A 19542-nucleotide genomic window follows, 5' to 3' on the forward strand; every position below is an offset into this window, starting at 1 on the left:
TTTGCATTGAAATGTCTGATGGAATAAATCATTCACATTCTATTGCTTAAATAACTGCAACTATTCCTTTTTAAAATAAATTTGATACACTATGCATATATTTTATAGCCTCATAGAAAATTGGTGTAAAAGTATAGTAATCTAATACAACTATGTTTGGGCTGCATCATGCAAATGTTCCAGAAGTTCAGGAAAAAAGGGTTGATGTCCCTAGCATCCTCCAATTAAACAATTTCTGTTGCAGAAAATAAAACAGAAATTACTTGTGTGCATTGAGCATGTCATTTTAAAGACTCTTGATATGAAAAAGATCCCCAGAATTATAATTCATTCTAATTAATACTCGATTTCAGCATTCTGAACAGACTAATTAAACTAAATGTTAAAAAAATTCATTGGATAAAGTGTCACATTAGCAACAAATAACAGGGTTAAATCTCTTTAAAAAAATAGTTTGGTGTAATGGTTTAAGGCACTAAGCTAAAAACCGGGAGACCATGTAGGAAGAAGGATAAGGGCAAAGCAAATCTGAAAATGTTGCCAAGAAAATTGCAGAGACTTGTTCAGGCAGTTGCCTGAAGTCAGCATTGATTTACAGACATTTCCCTCACACCAATTCTTTTAAAATGTTTTAAAACATCTTTTAAAAATTTAGACTCAAGCTAATCTTGACTTGATGGTATAAAACCACAAAGAAAATTGCTCTTGATGTTAGGAAATCTCAGCTAGACTTCTACTCCTTAACATATTAACTGATTGAGTATTAGACGCCATCAAGTCTGTTACCAATGCTTAGTACCCAGGTAGAAAGAACTGGACTGTTATTACCTATCTAATAGGTAACAAAGTTGAGATTCCATTGCAATCTGGATTTATGTGTGCAAGGAATAGGTCATTTACAGAGTGTTTCTGAATTCAGCCAAAATAAACTTGCCATAACTAGGTCACTCAAGTCTAAATCTAAATGATTACTCAATTGCAGCAACAATTATATTTCATTGCTACCATCAAGTGAAATTTACTTTTATTGCCCAGATAGAATACACTCTGTAAAGCGTAACCTGTGATCAACACAGAAATAGAATCTGAATGTGGAAATGGTATGGTAATGTGAGACGCTAAGGAAATCTTGCACATTTAATTAGGAATATTTTTGGAGTGGGTATTGAATTTACTAGCATACACATTTCCTATCTTTCTCATTAATTTTTCAGCCCTCTCAATAGAGTCCTTGCAATGTTTGACACAAGTAGCAAACACAGCCTCTGCAATGTTTCTTCTCTCATGTCGGAAATGCAGGAACTAGAAAGGGGGAAAGTATTAATTTATATTGAAAAATATTAAAAACTTTAATAAAATATATAAATATATATAGTTCTAGCCCAATGCTAGGCCACACTGATGGCAGGGATATTTCTGACCAGTAAGTCATTCTGTGTGCATGTTGGCTCTAGGAGACACTGTGAAAGATGGATGGTTTTAATAATGCCACATTCACAGTAAATATCCTTGTTCTCTGGAAGAACCCCCATTTTTCCATGTGGTCTTTAGTTCTAGCCAAACCATGCACTATTTAAACATTTTCAAATCATCCACTCCTCCTATATACTTCTAGGCAACTCCTCAAGTGGTTCTATCCAGTTATAAAGTTGTTTATCTTGAAGTTTCCATCTTTTTAATTGTTCTGTTTGAGATGTAGTAACAATCTCCTTGACACAATCTAAATAGGTCCTTCTTGACTTCAATTTCTTTTGTAAGGGGTACTTGGCCAAATAATGGATGCGTCAGATCATGTAATACCTTTCCTTATTTCACATCTTGTGCCACACTCCTAACACCTGGCATGGCTATTCCCACCAAGATAAATAGTTTGCCTAGTGAAGTGGGGAGCAGACATCCAGTAACAATGTGGCATGTATCACTAAATGTCCTGTCCATCTGTGAGGCGGGTGTACTCTTCCAAGTAACACAATACAAGGGTGGCCATTCATAGATAATGTGGTGGGCACATCAAGTAGTTCTAGCCAGCTTTATGAGGAGATTATTACGGGTGGAGATCTTTTGCTTTAAATTGCAACAATGTCTTTTAAAGGTTGATGTTTGATCCAGTATAATGCCGAGGTAACGTGGCATCTCACAATGTGCCACATATCCCAGATATAATATAGAGGCTAGCCTGCCTGTTTTTGAGATGGAATACACAGATATTAGTTTTTGATGGATTAGGTTTTAGTCCATTCTCATTATAGTATTCTGACATATTCTTAAGAGCCAGAATAAACTTGTCTTCCACCTCCTCAAAGTTAGTTCTCTAAGCGGTAAGTGCCAAATCATCAGCATAGACGAAGGACAATATATCAGGACCAACAGGTTGATCATTAATATATATTTTGAATAATAGAAGAATGCAAGAAATGTCTGCAGTATCGCCCTTGTATTAGGCTCATAATAGTTAAATACTTAAATCGTACTTTAGGTGCATCATTGAGTAGAGAATAGTGCATTCTCTCTCCTAACTGGGTGTGTCATTCTATTCAAAACCGGCCTGGCTGATCTTCACAATTACTTTTTCTAAGGATCACTATTATTTTGCAATGTCTTAATGTAATGTCTTAATTTGTAATGTCTTAGAGCAACAAGTGTGGATTTGGCCAGGAGCAAAAGATTCAAATGTTTAACTGATGGTAATAACAGTTAATGAACTCATATTCAAGACCTACATGTCTAAATTGTATTAAAAGTAATTGCCAGCATGCAAATACAGGAATGTTGGATTGAGTTGCCTACCTGTTCATTACACCAAATTATTAAACACATAATTTGAACTGGATAATATACGTTACGCAAAGAGAAATATCCTACAGTTATATGTATGTTGAGATTGACTTTTAAGCTATATTATCATCTGTTTGTCTCATAAATACATGGCTTTTTAATGATTAAATGACCAATCAAAATTCAGTCATGGTAAGCAATAAGTGAGCTCATATTTATTTTAAAAACTAACTACTGCACTTTTCATTTGTATTTTAATTTAAATGTTCCAAACTCTCATGTCTTTTGTCCCTCAATGTGGTCCATTGACTTTTGCCTGGCCTGTTGCTTCTTTTCATCCAATCTTAATGCCAAATCTCACTCTGGGGCTAAAACTATATTTCAATGTATAAAGTATTTCTCTTGCTTCAATTCTTCATGTCCCTAGTTCACTCAAACGTAGCTTTATCCACTGCTACTTTAGGTTGATGAGAACAAAATACAAAAATACAAATCCTAGCAACATTATTCCCATTCTGGAATGGTAAAACTCTATAATCTTTCCTTGTCTGACCATTCTACATGTCAGGTGTGACAAAGGTTGAATGCTATCATTCTTGGGGATTCTGTGAATTGATAAAGAGGAATGTCACTGGGAGATTTTGACATATGACAGTCTTCACAATGCAAAAATAATCTAAAGATTTATCACTCACAGCAAAATTTTCAGATGTGTAGAAAATTTTGATATTAAGAAACTGCATAACATTTCTGTTGCAAACTTGATCCATAAGAAGACCTACTTTCAGAGAAGAGCAGTTTGCTTGGAAACTGCAAACAACATCAATATTAAGTATAGTTTTGAAAGCATAGAGAATACTGTAGGACAATACTTTCCATATGGAAGAAAGACCAGACATTAGCAACTGGGTAGTTGTATAAATATCATTTGGAAAGAAAATGCAGAACTTTGCCAACAGAATGAAAAATACTAAATAGCATTCCATCTTTTAGTTTTGTCTTAGCTTCAAAGATTTCAAACCTATTACAGGTATTCCTCCATTTATCACAATTGAGCCCAAAATTTGAGCCCAAAATTTATGTTGCTAAGTGAGACATTTGCTAAGTGAGTTTTGCCCCATTTTACAACCTTTCTTGCCACAGTTGTTAAGTGAATCATTGCAGTTGTTATTAACACAGTTGTTAAGTGAATTTGGTTTCCCCGTTGACTTTGCTTGTCAGGTCACAAAAGGGGTTCACATGGTCCTGGGACACTGCAACGGTCATAAACATGAGTCAGTTGCCAACTGTCTGAATTTTGATCATGTGACCATGGGGATGCTGCAATGGTCATAAGTGGGGAAAATGGTCATATCACTTTTTACGGTGACTTTGTAACTTTGAACCATCACTAAATGAACTGTTGTAAGTCCAGGACTACTTGTATATGTTTTTGCATCAAAGGCAAAAGCAGTGGTGGACAATGGAGTTATACATTGCCTAAAATTCCAACTATTTCTATATTTTTCTGAGAATGCCAGATTGCTCAGAAGCATTTTAGGAAAAACAAAATAGTTCTTTGCTGAAAATTCAGCAAAAGCTTTTCTTCTCAGCACTCTGGGAAAAATAATGTAAAAGCAATGCTAACTGCTCCAGCCTGCCCTCTGGACTTTAGTTAGATGAGACAAATGCAGAGCCCCAAACTTCAGAGAGAATGTGACGCTAGCCAATGACATACTTTTATGTAAAAACTAGTTTTGCTAAGATAACAGACTGTAATAAGGTATTTACCTATTGGCAAATACCTTGAACCAAATAAGTGTTTCCTAGAGATTGTCACCTGTGGTCAGCAGCCTGTGAAACCAGGAAAGAAGCAATATCATCAGTGGTGGGATTCAGCCAGTTCGCACCACTTCGGGAGAACCGGTTGTTAACTTTCTGAGCAGTTTGGTGAATTGGTTGTTGGAAGAAATCATTAGGGCAGAGAACCGGTTGTTGAATTATTTGAATCCCACCACTGAATATCATGTACATGTTTTCGCACACTCCAATAAGAAATTTGCTGTTAGAAGCCAGAAGTGGTGGTTCTGTGGCTGGGTAGCAATAGCAGTAACACTTATATACTGCTTTATAGCCCTCTCTAAGTAGAGTCAGCAGATTGCCCCCAAGAATCTGGATGCTGAAGTTCTACCTATGACTGATGCATTAAAGTTATTTATTTTATGACTGATGACAATAAAGTTATTTATTTTATTTTATTTAGTGCATAGGTGTCAAATTCGATTGAGTCACATAACATATCGTGACTTTTTTGCCTTTGTGGAGCTGGGGTGAGCATGGTCTGTGCATGAAGCATCTAGTCTGCAGGCCGCCAGTTTGACAGGCCTGATTTAGTGGAACTCCTGATAGCAATTATTTATATCCTAAAAGAAAGATGATTGTAATCAAAATCATGGGGGGGGGGCACTTGCCTTTTCCGAGGGATATACTTAAGGATCCATATTCCTAGAGATATGGAAGGTGATACTTGCTGAATATTTATACTATTTGGATTGTGTAAATCAAGCAAGCACCTATGAAGGTTTAGATAGCTCTTGGCCCATGTGCAATTGTCTACAAAGGAAATACATGCTGCAGGAAACAATCTGTGTATAATTCAATTTTGCATAATTGCAGACCATTTGCAGACAGCTGACACTGTGCAAACTTCAACAGCTGCTTCTGCTCCTTATTTGAAGGTATTTGTTCCCACAAATTCCAACTGTATGGGAGGAAGTACCACAACATGTATGACCAAGGGCAGACAAAACAGTCCTGCTAGCAAACATCATAATCCATTTGATGAAATGAATAACCTTGTCCTTTTCTCTATTTACAAGGCAAGGCAGTTATTCTATTGTACCTCAAAACATTTATTTGTTAACATTCAAGACTAACTGTAGAATGAGGTGCATTTCATAGTTAAGGCAAATTCTTATTCAAGTGTTCAAAAATTGAGGGATCTTATCTTCTTTTATCAATCAAATACTATTACATTTTACTTAATTTGTATCTGATGATTTTAATGGTTGTTTAATATTTATTATGCTGCAAGTCACCCAGAGTCATTTGAAACGAGATGGGTGGCAAATAAATTTAATAAATTTATAATAAATAAATTTAAAATAAACAAGCAAATAAATAAATAAATTACAGTAGTCTCATTATTCATAGTAATAGCATAGATAAAATAAGCAAAAGTTGCTTTCCATGTGAAGGCACACATATGCATTATTTATCAGTCCTCTGTGGCTAATGTCATGAGTGACATCTCTATGAGGAGGGTTTACCAAAGCAAGTATGGGGGGAGTTTTCTCCCTTTTGATAATCTGCATAGGATAATATTAATTGCTATTAAATGCTTCCTGCTTTTCTCCAATCTCAAGAAGACCAGGGCAGGGAGGTGATGAGAAGTTAAAGGTAGAACTGCAGGATAGCCTGTACAAATTATTTTCTTGCCCATCAGCAGTTGAATTATTTTTCATTCTCTTTCTTGCCTATTTGCTAAAAACATTTAACAAAATAGATAAATTATTTTTATTTAATCAGGAAAGATTCAAAGAGCTCTGGCCATTTGTCAAGCTGACAGAAACCTGACTACTGAGGAGAAACAAGTACCTCCTAATTTGGGTTCAATCAGACTCCATCTCTAAGTAAAAAGAGATCTCCAGAGCTGGGCCACTGGAGCAAAATAATCAGAGCAAAATAATAAGCAAAGCAAGGGCAAAAGCTAAGACAAGCAGTAGTATCTATGAGACAAATGCTTATTTGATTAATAACTTACAAAAACGACAACTTTATGGAAGGAGAACTATTTTATTAAACCTTTTACAGATTTTGTTCACAATGTAATACATCAGTCATAACAATAAAATAATACTTGGCACAGTTATAAATAAATTAGAAAAACAAAATACTCAATTTAAAACAGTGATGCACTTTTAATGCATGTTAATTGTTGAAAAGAAAATCGAGGGAAAGTTGTGCACTGGAAAACTTAAAACCCGCATAATATATATATCATTTTTCTAGGTCACATGTTAATCCTTAGTATATGTCAAACTTCTAATCTTTTTAATTGGGTTCACAGAGGCCTTAGGGTGCTGTAGTATGCTACATTCAACAAGCAGAAAAAAATATTCTATATATTTTCCCCTTTTGGGTTCCAAACTATGCATTTCAAAATTTCTGGCAATAGAATAATTCTATTTATTCTATTATAAATATTGAACCTTTATCTTCTACTACTTCTTCTCTGACAATTATGCAGAGTACAAAAACAAAATGTATACTTTTTCCCCACTTAAGTGAAATTTACTTTTTATTGTATGAAGAACACAATTATTTGGACATGGACTCTATATAGTATATATTTTTAGATACAGCAGAAGAGCTACAAATATATTGATCTTCTGAGGCCTTTCAAAAGCAATTGTTTATGTGAAAATACATTTTTCCCAAAGCAGAATCAAGGGTATTAAGATTGTAAACGTGATTATTAAAGGAGAAAACATGATTATTAAAGGAGAAAATAAATAGGGCTTCTCAAACCTGCTAAAGATTGCGGTATTAAAATATGAAACGAAGTGCTGGCTAATCTTTTCAGCTTTAACATTAAAAGTTAGAAGGAATGATGCAAGAATAGTATATTCTTAGTATTTTTCTAAAATGTATCTTTCAAACTGGCATAGGCCTTTTACCTCCCTGCACATAACTTCATTTTCATAACCTCAACTATAGTGTATTATAGATTAGTTGAAGTTTCCCAATATTAAAATATCCAAATTATACTAAGGTTGCATTTCTGTAAATCTTGATATCTGGTACTTGCAAACTATGGACACCTGGCAATCAAAGAAACACCTTGAAGAGGGGAAAAGCATACTTGCAAATACTGAACATCAACTATTTACAGTTTCACTGCTCCTCTTTCTAAGGCAAGGGGTAGGAATACCACTGGATTGCTTTAATACCTGTAATCTCAGTATTACAGGAACTGCTAGTTTTGCCAAGCATCAAACATGCAGTGAAGTTGCAGGGTATAGTGCCTATTAATAGCAATATTGATCATTACTAAAAAGCCCATTAGATATTATCCTACATTTTTTGTTGAATAAAATGAAATGAGCAGCTTTTAAATATACTAACATACACACATGTACATACACACACACTTACAAAAAACTAGTTGATAAATTATTTATATACAGATACATATTCTTTACACTGGTCTCTATTTCTGTATTAAAGATTCCTTCCCTAGATCCTCCTCACAGGATTCTTGAACCACTATACTGCTACAGCACTTAAAGAGAACCTAAACATATTTCAAGTCTCTCTGTAAACAATATTTAAGGAAGCAGTGAAAAATTCACAAGGAATATATAAAAATGCTGTAACTGAAAATCAGTGCATCACATTCAACAAAAAAATTGCTTCTGGAATGTGACTTTACACCACTCCTTGCCTTTCAAATTTCATAATTTGAAACTAAGTTTATTGTATTTTTCCACTTACCAACATACCATAAAATTCAGGACACCTGTAAATATCATTGTTAACTTACATGTGCTACAAAGAAATAAATTTAGCTTAAATTTATTTTATCTTTTTAAACATTATTTTAATCTAGCTATATTTCCTGGAACAGCATCCAATATAGTAACAATCATATCCTAATTACTAAGAATTTAACCTTTGATTTTTTTTTGGCTCCCATATAACATTTTGTTTACCAATTCTCTAATGACAGTAGAATATATCATGCACAATGTCTCACATTACTTATGAAACAAAGTTGTACTAACAGCATATATTACATTTTTCTTCAATTTTTGCAGATATTTATCTTATTTTGTAGTCTAATTTTAGAAAGTATCATCATGCACTTAAGTGGTGTTTTGTATTAGGCAGAAAAGTTGATTTTCTCTATGTTGTTTTTTCTGCCCAGGATATACAATTTCATATAAGATTTATTATAAGTAATTTATTGTATCAGAAATAAATCAGCCCTAACAACTGATAATAATTACTGTTACATTTAGGTAAGAGTTTTGTGACGAACATCCTCAACTTCACAATTTATGGTAGACCCCAACAAAACTACATAATTCATTACAGTATTTAATGTACATTTTTCAATGCACATAATACTACAGCAAATCTATACAAAATTCCATTGCAGTAAATATAATACAATGATCTCAAGATCTGTTAGCTTCATAAAATTTAACTTCAAATGAAATTGTTCAAATTATGAAATAAATATTGAATCTTCAGCACAGCATGACTTTATTCTGTTTGAATTTTTAACAATTCATGCTTCATTGTGAAATTAAAATATAATTGTGTGAATATGTCTTTCTGAGTTATTCCTGTAGTAAGAACAGTTAAAATTCCCTTCTTCTTCCTCATTGTCAGGATTGGCAGTTTATTCTGTCCTTTTTAAAACTTCTGTTAATAAAACAGATGCAAAGAAGGTACCATTAGATTCACTGTTAGCTCTATTCATAACATGCTACTGTTCAAGTGACGTGGATTCAAAAGAAACAAACTTCCAGGCACCACTCAGATCTGATATGCTCACGGATTGGAAGTGGGAGTTAAACCAGCTGATAGCCAGTTCCAGAGGTTTGGTCATATTCTATTGTATATTGCCGTGTCCAGTCCACAATAACAGGACGAAATAAACCGCAGCATCTGAATTCAAAGAAGTCTATAATATTTCTTATACATCCATGGCTAAAAAGAGAGAGAGAGAAAAAAAAGGTTTAATACTTAATATTGCAACTAACAAATACAAGGTTACCCCTAATAATAACATGGATGATTTCCACAGTAATTATTGTGCTGATTGGTACTGACAATATTTACTATAACTGAACTGCTACAGTTATAAGCTATTAATTGAATACCAGATTCAAATAACTTATTTGGAGTCTTATATACAGCCGTGTAATGGGGACATGCTACTAATCCATTATTCTGGATTTCAAAAAGGACTGATACTATATCCAAGGAGTAATACATGCCATTTAGCATTAGTGATGAAACCCAAATTACAAAAACAACAGCAGTTCTGAGAAAGAAGCCCAGAAGAGCTGTTAGTAGTAAAAATCGAGTGCTATATGAAGACTGGGAGAATGAAAAGAAAATTAAGGAAAAATATCAAATGTAATGTAAACTTTTCTGGAATTTTATTGGAAAAGAACACTTGAAAAAGTTGAGTAGATTCATAGGTGAGGATTAATATATTTTACAAGTAATATTTTTGAGATCATCCATCAGACTATTCATTTTTTATGGAATCAGGTTACTGTTATTTTGACCTTATTGTAAAATTTGAATTTCAAAGCGTTCAGGAGAGATAAATGAGATAACAGAAGGTACTGTGAACTGAAACTAGACAAAGTTTGAGGAATTCAAGGGAATATTAAAAAATAGGACTGTCATGGGTCATAAAGAAGTAATTTAAAACTGTTGTGTGACATATAAAGGCAGTTTAGTGTTATATGCTGGACCAGTGCACATGAGGTGCTTTCTTTCATTCACAAATGAAGCACTCCTCTGTATGTACGCTAAACTACAAGGCAGCTAGACTGCTTCAACAATGGGCATATCCAGAAGACACTCCTGCTGTAATAGTGAATGAAGCTTCTCAGTGAATTATTCCTACTGTTCTATTACAACTCTGGTTGATCCAAAATTTGTTATTATTAAGATTATAATTTGAGCAGATTTATTTTTAAAAAGTTGAAATTCAATCACAAGGTGCTTGTCAATTTGAATGGAAGAGTAGCTACCCTGTTTCCCCCAAAATAAGACATCCCCTGATAATAAGCCCAATAGGGCTTTTGTGCACATGGCAATAAGGCCAAGCGCTTATTTCAGGGTTCAAAAAAATATAAAACAGGGTCTTATTTTCGGGGAAACATGGTAGTAAAAATGGATACTTAATCCATGAGCTATTTTTTGACTACTCAGCTATTTTTTCCTCCATGATAAAATTCCATACCACCATCACGTAAACCTACTGTACTGATTTATTATATTTGACTGAAAAGTTAAAAAGATAATTAAAAAATCTACACCAGTTAACTGTCAGTCATATCTAACCTGTTTCATCTTGAGTATCATATAAACATTTAAATAAACATGCATTTAAACACATTTTACTTATACTTACTTAAATGGACTTTCAATAGATGTTGTTGTTACTTTAAAGTGCTTATATCGTCTGGCATTCATTCTTTCATTTGTAGTAATACCTAAACAAGAAATCTAGAAAAAAATAAAAATAGCCAATTAATATTTAGAAGCACTGAAATTATAGAAGTATCAAGCAACAAAAACCAGAATCAATATTCATTTAAAGATAGTTACATATGACAATGAAAATGTGCTATCTTTTCCAATTGTATGTTAAAAGAATATGTTTTCACACATAAAATATATTTTCACTATATTATAGGTACCCTAATAGCGATTCTGAACCAAGTTAAACACCAAGCCAAAATCTGAGTCAATACTTCCCTTTGTAAAAGAGATAACTAATAGACAATACAATACTTTGCATTTGATTGGGCAAAGGAGTTTCAAAACCTAGTGTGAACCCAATCCACTGTACCAGTGACTCATGAAACAACCATGTCTCCTTTCAGGAACAAGCAGTCAGGCAGTTACTACACTCACACATTTCCCAAAACATTGAACTCTTGATGGAAGTCAAAACATTGCACAGTCCTAATAACTGTGGGATTGTGATAACATTTATTTAGCATTAAATTATTCCCTTTTCATTAAAAAAAGTTCTCTTCATCTAGCTGTATTTTGCTTTTTACTAAATGTAAGTGGCAGTTAATAAGAAGGCATGTACATTTTCTGAATAAATTAAAATAGTACTTAAAACTAAACTGTACGAACAAAAACCCCAGGATTTTTTTTAAAAAAATGTTCAGCTGAACTTTCAAGGATCAGCAATATTAACAAACAAACACACACAAACAAAAACAAACCCCAAACCCTGGAATCAACTACTAAAATATTACTCAAGCAGGGTTTGACCAAATTAATGACTCTTACTAAAAGGAATACTTCCAAGAGCAGATTCCAGACCTGCGTTTTAGGATCCTTGTTTCAGTTCATTCTCAGAAATTTTGGGAGCAAAATTTTATTGGTAGTATTATATTATCCTTCACAAATAGAATAGCTGCATCCAGTATGTACTTCTTTAAGTCTTCTTTAGCCTCTTACTTGTCTCTCCCACTTAGGATAGTTTATAATAAAAGATCCATGAGAACAGATTTAAAATCATAATTTGCCCCCATCATTTGATCTACCAAACTGACCACATCTTGTCTGCCTATCATTTCCTCATGCATTAACTTATTTTCTGTGGTAAGATACAGAGCATATATTCCACAGAAGATTCCTCTATATATCTAGTAAGTTGGTTTTTCCTACCTGATACATTTGACACATTAGTAGTACAGCAACCCACATGAAGTGAAACACACTGTTCAAAAACATCCAGAACATCCAAGGAGAACAAGTGGCAATTTGTGTAATGTACGTCCAAAAACCATCTGTTGTATAACTTGTGTGACAGTGGATTCCCCAGTCTGAAATAAATAAATATGTATATATATCAGAATTTTACAAAATAGCTCCATACTATTTTCCTTACAGCATTTAAATGGACTTTTTTTTTTGCTCCAAGAGTAAACTGTATGAAAACTGTTTCAAAATAAAAGTATTTAGTGATTAAAAAATCAGATAAAACAGATTAATCAATATGAATAAAAACTTACAAAATTGATGCAGAACACGGATACATTGAAAAAGCTAGGCAATTAGAAAATATGTGAACCAAACTAAACTTACAAGAGATACAGCCATAAATCATCCAGCAAATCATGAAGAGTAAAAAGAATAAATATCCCATAAAATAACGGTGATTGCCTGCTCCTGAGGAAAAAACAAAGTATTGCAATAAAACATTGTTTTGCACTACATTAACAGTACAACAAAGATAATATGCAGGCCTAATTTTTCTGCTATAATATTTAAAATAATTGTGTTTCAGCTGGAAAGTGCACCTCATCAGGTGCACTTTGCAAATAAATCACAAGTCTCTCAAGGAACCAATGAAGATGGATGTACTAAAATTAATAAAAATACTAATGAGCATAAACATGAAATATAAAACCAGATGTTTTGTTCAATGGGTTTTAATTATCTCCTGAGATGATAACGTAACACAAAAACGAGTACTGGAAATTATTTGAATGCAAACTTTAAAATTGTGGGTTGTATTCTACATTTTGACCTATCAATGAGAATAATCCATCACAAGAACTTCACTCAAGATGTTTCAGCTCCTGATAAAGACTACAAACCCTGCATATTTTTCAAGTCTTGTATAGCCTCAGGATTTTCTCCTGGAAAACTGAACAGATGGATCCTTCCTAACTGTGAGAGACAGATGCTGATTCCTAAGTTTATATTTAAGTTACCAGTATTTTATAAAACATACTGTTTACAGATTATATTTTTCTTGCCCCAAATCTAACTCTACTCTACTTATTTATCGGGTAATTAGTGGATTTTGTCATTTTCTCAAATGTTTCTCTTTAAGTTTCCACCAAATTCATATTTCAATTTCATATCAGACGAAAAATGGAGGTTAACTATTTCTAAGTTTACAAAATTGACTCTTTTAAGATTCAACAATCAGCTTCTACCTACAATAATAAGAGAATATGGTATGGCTTTATTTATTAATTAATTTATTAATTTGAGCCATTTATTAATGGCTCAAATTTACCCCTCTAACATTTTGCAACATTAATCCAGCACATCATCATAACTGCTATCTAGAAAAGGAGAAATCCAGGGTAGAGTTAGGTATTACTTTTATAGTATCCCTGAACTTAGAACAGCAAGAATTGTGGCCCCTAACTATTCCTGAAGTACAGGTAGTCCTTGATTTACAACCACAATTAAGCCCAATATTTCTATTGCTAAGCCAGACTGTTAAGTAAAAATTGTTTCATTTTATGACCTTTCTGACATAGTTGTTAAGTGAATCACTGCTGCTGTTAAGTTAGTAACATGATTGTAAAGTGAATCTGGCTTTCCCATAGGCTCTACTTGTCAGAAGATTGCAAAAGCGATCATGTGACCTCAGGTCACTGTAATTGTCAAAAATATGAACCTGTTGTCAAACATCTGAATTTTGATCATGTGACCATGGGGAATTTGCAACAGTCATTAGTGTGAAAAACTGTCATACATCCCTTTTTTCAGTGCATTGTAACTTTGAATGGTTGCTGAACAAATGGCTGTAAATTGAGGATTATCCATAGTCTTGTCCAACTGTCATGTCCAACTGTCATAGTCAATGACTATTTTTTTAAAGAAATGAGTGTATTATGGACAAAAATGCTTGCCAAACTTTATTGGGTAATCGGAAGATGATACAATTGTTTTCCAAGACTCTCATAAACAGAAATAATTTTTAAAATGGAATGATTTACATGCATAAATGATTTTCTACAACAGCTAAAAACTATATCTTTGGAATAATATATAAAATGTCTATGGTACATCATTCCCATAACTGTTTTCTTATATATTTTTCTATATTATTCCAATAATGGAAATAGCTGCAAAACAGTATGCACATCCATTTTCTTGCTTGTTCACATTAAGTCTGACAAAGTCTGCATGGTAGATATATGCAAAATGTTCCATTTCAGGGATAAAATATTCTGGAGAACATAGATCAGGCTATTGTAGGGAGGTGCAGCAGTCTTCTTGAGGTGAATACTTTTAGGATGGACTTGCTGTTTATCCGTGAACATCCACTGCAAGCCCAATAATTATACTATGGATGGGTTGTATTACCTCCTCCCCTCAAAAAACAAAAAACAAAAAATAAGTATGAGACTTGGTTGTCCTCCTAGACTCCTGCTGAAACAGAAGATGGGGACCTTTGTCCAGTTTTGGTTGATGACCACTTATAATCTTATTTTGACCAAAATGCCTTGCTGATAGTTACTTATGCCCTAATTGCCAATCCAATGGACTGCTTTAAAATGTTATATGTGAGGCTTCCTTTGAAGATACCGTGTTTCCCCAAAAATAAGACCCTGCCTTATATTTTTTTGAACCCCAAAATAAGGGCTTGGCCTTATTATCGGGGGGATCTTATTATTTTGGGGTGCAGGAGACAGCGAGCGTGGCCCGTCATGGCTTCTGCTGTGTTTCACTGCTGTGGCAGCGCAACACAGCTACTCATCAGCTGTTCGCTGGGCACTTGCCCGCTTCCCATCCATCCATCCATCCCCCTTGCCTGCAAACTCACACCCCGCTCCCACCTCTCTGCCGGGCAGCCCCAGGCAGCCCCAGACGCCCAAAGCCTGCACCCACCCGGCTCCCTTTTCTACAGCACCCGGCTCTTTATTGAGGGCAGTGGCACGTGAGGCGGGGGAGAAGCAAGACGCATCTTGCAGTCTCTTCTTCCCCCTCTCGCCAGGGGCCGGGGAGACCCAAGACACGCGTCTTAGCCGACTTGCAGCTCTGTTGCGTGTCTCGCTGTTGTCTGCAGGCAAACAATAGGGTAAAACCAAACTTCTCAAGTTCGAGAAGTTTGATTGAACTTGCGAGGTGTTTTTTTACCCTATGTGTTTGCCTGCAGACAACGGCGAGACATGCGATGGAGCTGCAAGGCAGGTAAGACGGCTCCACGCACCCCAGTGGTAACAGCAGCCTGGCTTCTGCCCTTTCCCGCCGTCTCTTTGTCGAGGGGGATGGCAGGTAGGGCGGGGGAGAAGCAAAAGGCATGGAGTGAGACAGGGCTTGCTCTTCTTGTCATCTCTTCTCCCCTTCTCGCCGGGCATGGTAGGGCTTCCTGTCCCTGCCCAAATTGGATACAATTTGGGAATGGCAGGTGGAGAGGGGTGGGGCCGAGGAGACACACGCCTTATTTGCCTTGTAGCTCTGTCACGTGCCTTGCTGTTGTCTGCAGTCAAACACGTTGTAGGGTAAAACCAAACTTCTCGCAAGTTTGAGAAGTTTGATTGAACTCGTGAGGTTTCTTTTATCCTACAACGTGTTTGCCTACAGATAACGGCAAGGCACGCGATGGACCTACAAGGCAGGTAAGACACATTTTAAGTCTCCCCAGCCCCACCCCTCCCCACTTGCAATCCCCAAATTGCATCCAATTGGGACAGGGACAGGAAGCCCTGCCATGCCTGGCGAGAGGGGGAGAAGAGACGGCATGAAGAGCGAGCTCTGTCTCTCTCCATGCCTCTCGCTTCTCCCCCATCCCCCTCAATAAAGAGCCGGGCACTGTGGAAAAGGGAGCCAGGCGGGCACAGGCTTTGGGCATCTGGGGCTGCTGGGAGTTGCCCAACAGAGAGGCGGGAGCGGGGCGGGAGTTTGCAAGGGATCACTTTCCCTTTGCCTTCTCTCCCAAAAGCGCTCCTCCGAGCAAGCCACTTCTGCAGCAGGAGACTCACACCGGCTTTCCGAAGGGTACCATAGCAGCAGCTATCCACAATTTGTTAACCCTTATTTCGTCCTGACCCATGTGGCCCAGTACGGTCGGGACAAAATAAGGGTAAAAAAATTGTGGATAGCTGCTGCTACAGTATGCTTTGGAAGACTGCCGCAAGGCACATGGGGCGCATCGCTTGGCCTCCTGCTGAAGTGGCCGCAATCCATGGCAAAAACAGCCATGCTTGCTGGAGGGATTATTTTTGGGGGAGGGCGTATATTTACGCCCATCCCAAAAATCAGGCTTGGCCTTATTTTCGGGACATATCGTATTTTCAGGGAAGCTGCAATTGGTAAAAAATACAGCAGGAAAATTGCTGATCACACTTTCATCAGTTAGCATAAAGAAATGATGGATTGGTTGCCAATAGGCTTCAGAGCCTAACTGAAAGTGCTAATCATTATCTTTCAAGTCATCAATATCTTGCCTGTCCAGGTTAGACACCAAGGAGGGATCTGCTTTTTTTAATTACCAAAAGTACAGGTGGTCATGAAGACTTTCTTTAGAGAAAGCTAAACTGGTAGATGACACTGAGCTTTTAGCTTGTTGGTCTTTTTGAATATAATTATTTTAATTTTGTTTTCATATTATGAATTGTTATATGCCATCCAGAACGAGTATAGATTGGGACAACTTAAAAATATTGTTAAATAAACAAACATATATTCAGGAAACAAAGCAGTCTTGAAAATTATTGGATCATACCTGGAACAGCCAGATTAGCATGACCTGGAGTTGAAATGGAACATTCTGGACTTCTATATATACCAAATGCACAGGCACAAGATTGGCTATGCTCACTTATTTGTCTAGAATAAAAATGCATTGCTAGGTACATAAAAACTGAAGTACAGTTTGTTTAAAATAAAAAGCATATTTGATAAAATAAACACATTGGTCAGTATCTCTAAACAATACTTACCTACACAGTTACCCACCCATGGACAGTGATGATCAAACTTGGCTATACATCGATTGCATACACCACAATGTTTGGACCTCACTGGCTTCCGTATCTGTTTGACAGATTTTAATATGCATAGTATATAACAAAAGCTTTACAAATATATATGAAGTTTTAAATATGCAGGGTTACCAAGAATTGTAGACTTGATCTTTAGATTTTAAGCCTATTTCACTATGTAGCTATGTGTAAAACAGAGAGATAAAGAGAATGAGAATATTAATTTAAATCAGAGCTTTCTTTTTATATAAATTCAGTGGTTTAAAAGAATAAAGATAATTTGAAACTGATATCTGGATAAGAAATAAACAAACATAAACTGGACTTCTATCCCTCTTTACTAGTTCTTTCTTTAAGAAAGAACTAGTAAAGTTCTTTCATGGTAAACAACAGAAGCCTTGATATTGTGACAGGCTTGCGGTAAAAAGCTAGGACTTTAGTAATTAATTTTTTTTACTAATTAATAATGAAATCTTAAGGAAATTTATTGTTACCTAAAGATCAACTAATTACCCATGAATAATAAATGTTAAGTTACAAGGGAAAAAAATTCAACAAGTAATAGTTTCAATATTACGCATGAATATATTTCATCAAAACAAATGTTATATCATACAATATGTATTGAATTGAATATGCAAATTCAATTCAATTCAATTCAATACGAATGAAGTAAAATATTAGTGTAGGAAGTACAAAATTAAGCTTTAATTTCTTAAACTAAAAATTATATAAAGTGTCTCAAAACTATCAGGATTAACATTCTGCCACCTGCAGTGCCATACTTATTTTTAGTTCACAAATAGAAGTATATTTTGCAGAAATTGTAGGCGTTTCTGCAATAGTCCTACATACTCAATCACTCAAAAAGCAACCAAATCTGATACATCATGATTGTGCTTTTTCTGCTTTAGTTCATGGTTCAGATTAATCTTAAACTCATATGCTGCATAACTAAATTCCACACAAAAAGCATAGTGCATATGATTTACTGAACTATAATAAAGCTGTAAACGTCATCTGTAATTGTTGATAGAAATATATTTGTATTTCATGGTTGATAGTTGACATTTAGACTATGCATACTGAATATTTAGGACAAAAAATAAACTGCAGAAAGGGAACATCTACATGTCAACGAACTCCAGTAATAGTCTGAAAGTTCCCTTGATCTAAAAGAAAAATGAAAGAAGCAGGCTTAAGACAGAAAATGTAGGATGCAGTCTAACCATTATCTGGGACCCAGTATGAAATACACGATACATAATTATAAAAGTACTGTAGTTAGATTGACAATATGGAAGTAGAATGAGGCCAATAATTTAACAGGTGAACTAAAAATGATAAATTAGCCACAAAAATAACATAGGAAAGTCTATAACAGTAACTGAATTGAATTTTTATTACAACTTATATGCTATTCCATTTCAAGGGACACAGAGTGGTTTGCAGCAATACCATAAGATTAAAAACAAAAATACAATTATAACCATTGAGTCCAACGTGCCACCATTCAGAGCAGTCCCCAAATCCATTTCATAGGAACCATGATTTGTTTTTGCTTTGGCTGTCCAACAAAAAGATGATTCAGATATTTGAGGACGAACTATTTCAAATGATATGAGCTATCAATAAGAAGACTTGAATCGGGAATCCCTAAAATGGCATCTCTCAGTGGCAGAATCCTCAACAAGTCTTCTCTCCTAAATCTTATTGGGCAGTACAATTCAACTTGGAGAAGGCAGTTTCAGAGATGCCAAGGTTCTGTGCCAGGTAGTGGCAAAGGGCACTTGAAATGTACTCAGAAGCTAGCTGGTAGTCAGTGTAGCTCTAATTGTAGTATTACTGCATGGGCAAACTTTGGTGCACCTATAACTATCCACCTGCTCCATGTTACATCATATTGTGGGCAGCCCCATGTACAACACATTGCACATGCAATAAAATTGGTGGCAAGGGCATGAGTGACTGTGAGAAATCCTCCAGATCCAGGAAAAGCCACAAATCGAGCATGAAATGAAATGGTACAAAGATCTTCAAGGCCACAGCCCCCATCTGTTGTTAAAGTGGGAATCACGACTGAGTGCTATCAAACATCCAACAATAATAGCCATGTGTTTGCTCATGGGACAGTTTCCGTGAAAGAGCTGCTTTGTGAGCAGAGTCCTTCTGGACTCTGCAAAACAGGAAATGGAAGCTATGGCCCAAGGGACCAACCGTG

General features: G+C 35.4%; 1 protein-coding gene across 2 annotated transcripts in view; it reads right to left on the reverse strand.

Annotated features, from left to right (window-relative positions):
* Positions 1 to 6589: 6589 nt before the first annotated feature.
* Positions 6590 to 19542, reverse strand: part of ZDHHC17 (zDHHC palmitoyltransferase 17) — a 55517-nt gene continuing 42564 nt past the window's right edge. For both annotated transcript variants that reach the window (XM_060694649.2, XM_087874087.1), the window contains 5 exons: positions 17280 to 17373; positions 12676 to 12759; positions 12256 to 12413; positions 10979 to 11073; positions 6590 to 9534 (listed from right to left, as the gene is read on the reverse strand). In XM_060694649.2, coding sequence (XP_060550632.1) covers positions 9396 to 9534; positions 10979 to 11073; positions 12256 to 12413; positions 12676 to 12759; positions 17280 to 17373 — 570 coding nt within the window. In that variant the 3' untranslated portion in view covers positions 6590 to 9395. The remainder of the gene's footprint in view (positions 9535 to 10978; positions 11074 to 12255; positions 12414 to 12675; positions 12760 to 17279; positions 17374 to 19542) is intronic.

The sequence above is a fragment of the Pantherophis guttatus genome, chromosome 7 (assembly GCF_059756535.1).
Source record: "Pantherophis guttatus breed Tessera chromosome 7, ASM5975653v1, whole genome shotgun sequence".
Taxonomy (NCBI): Eukaryota; Metazoa; Chordata; class Lepidosauria; order Squamata; family Colubridae; genus Pantherophis; species Pantherophis guttatus.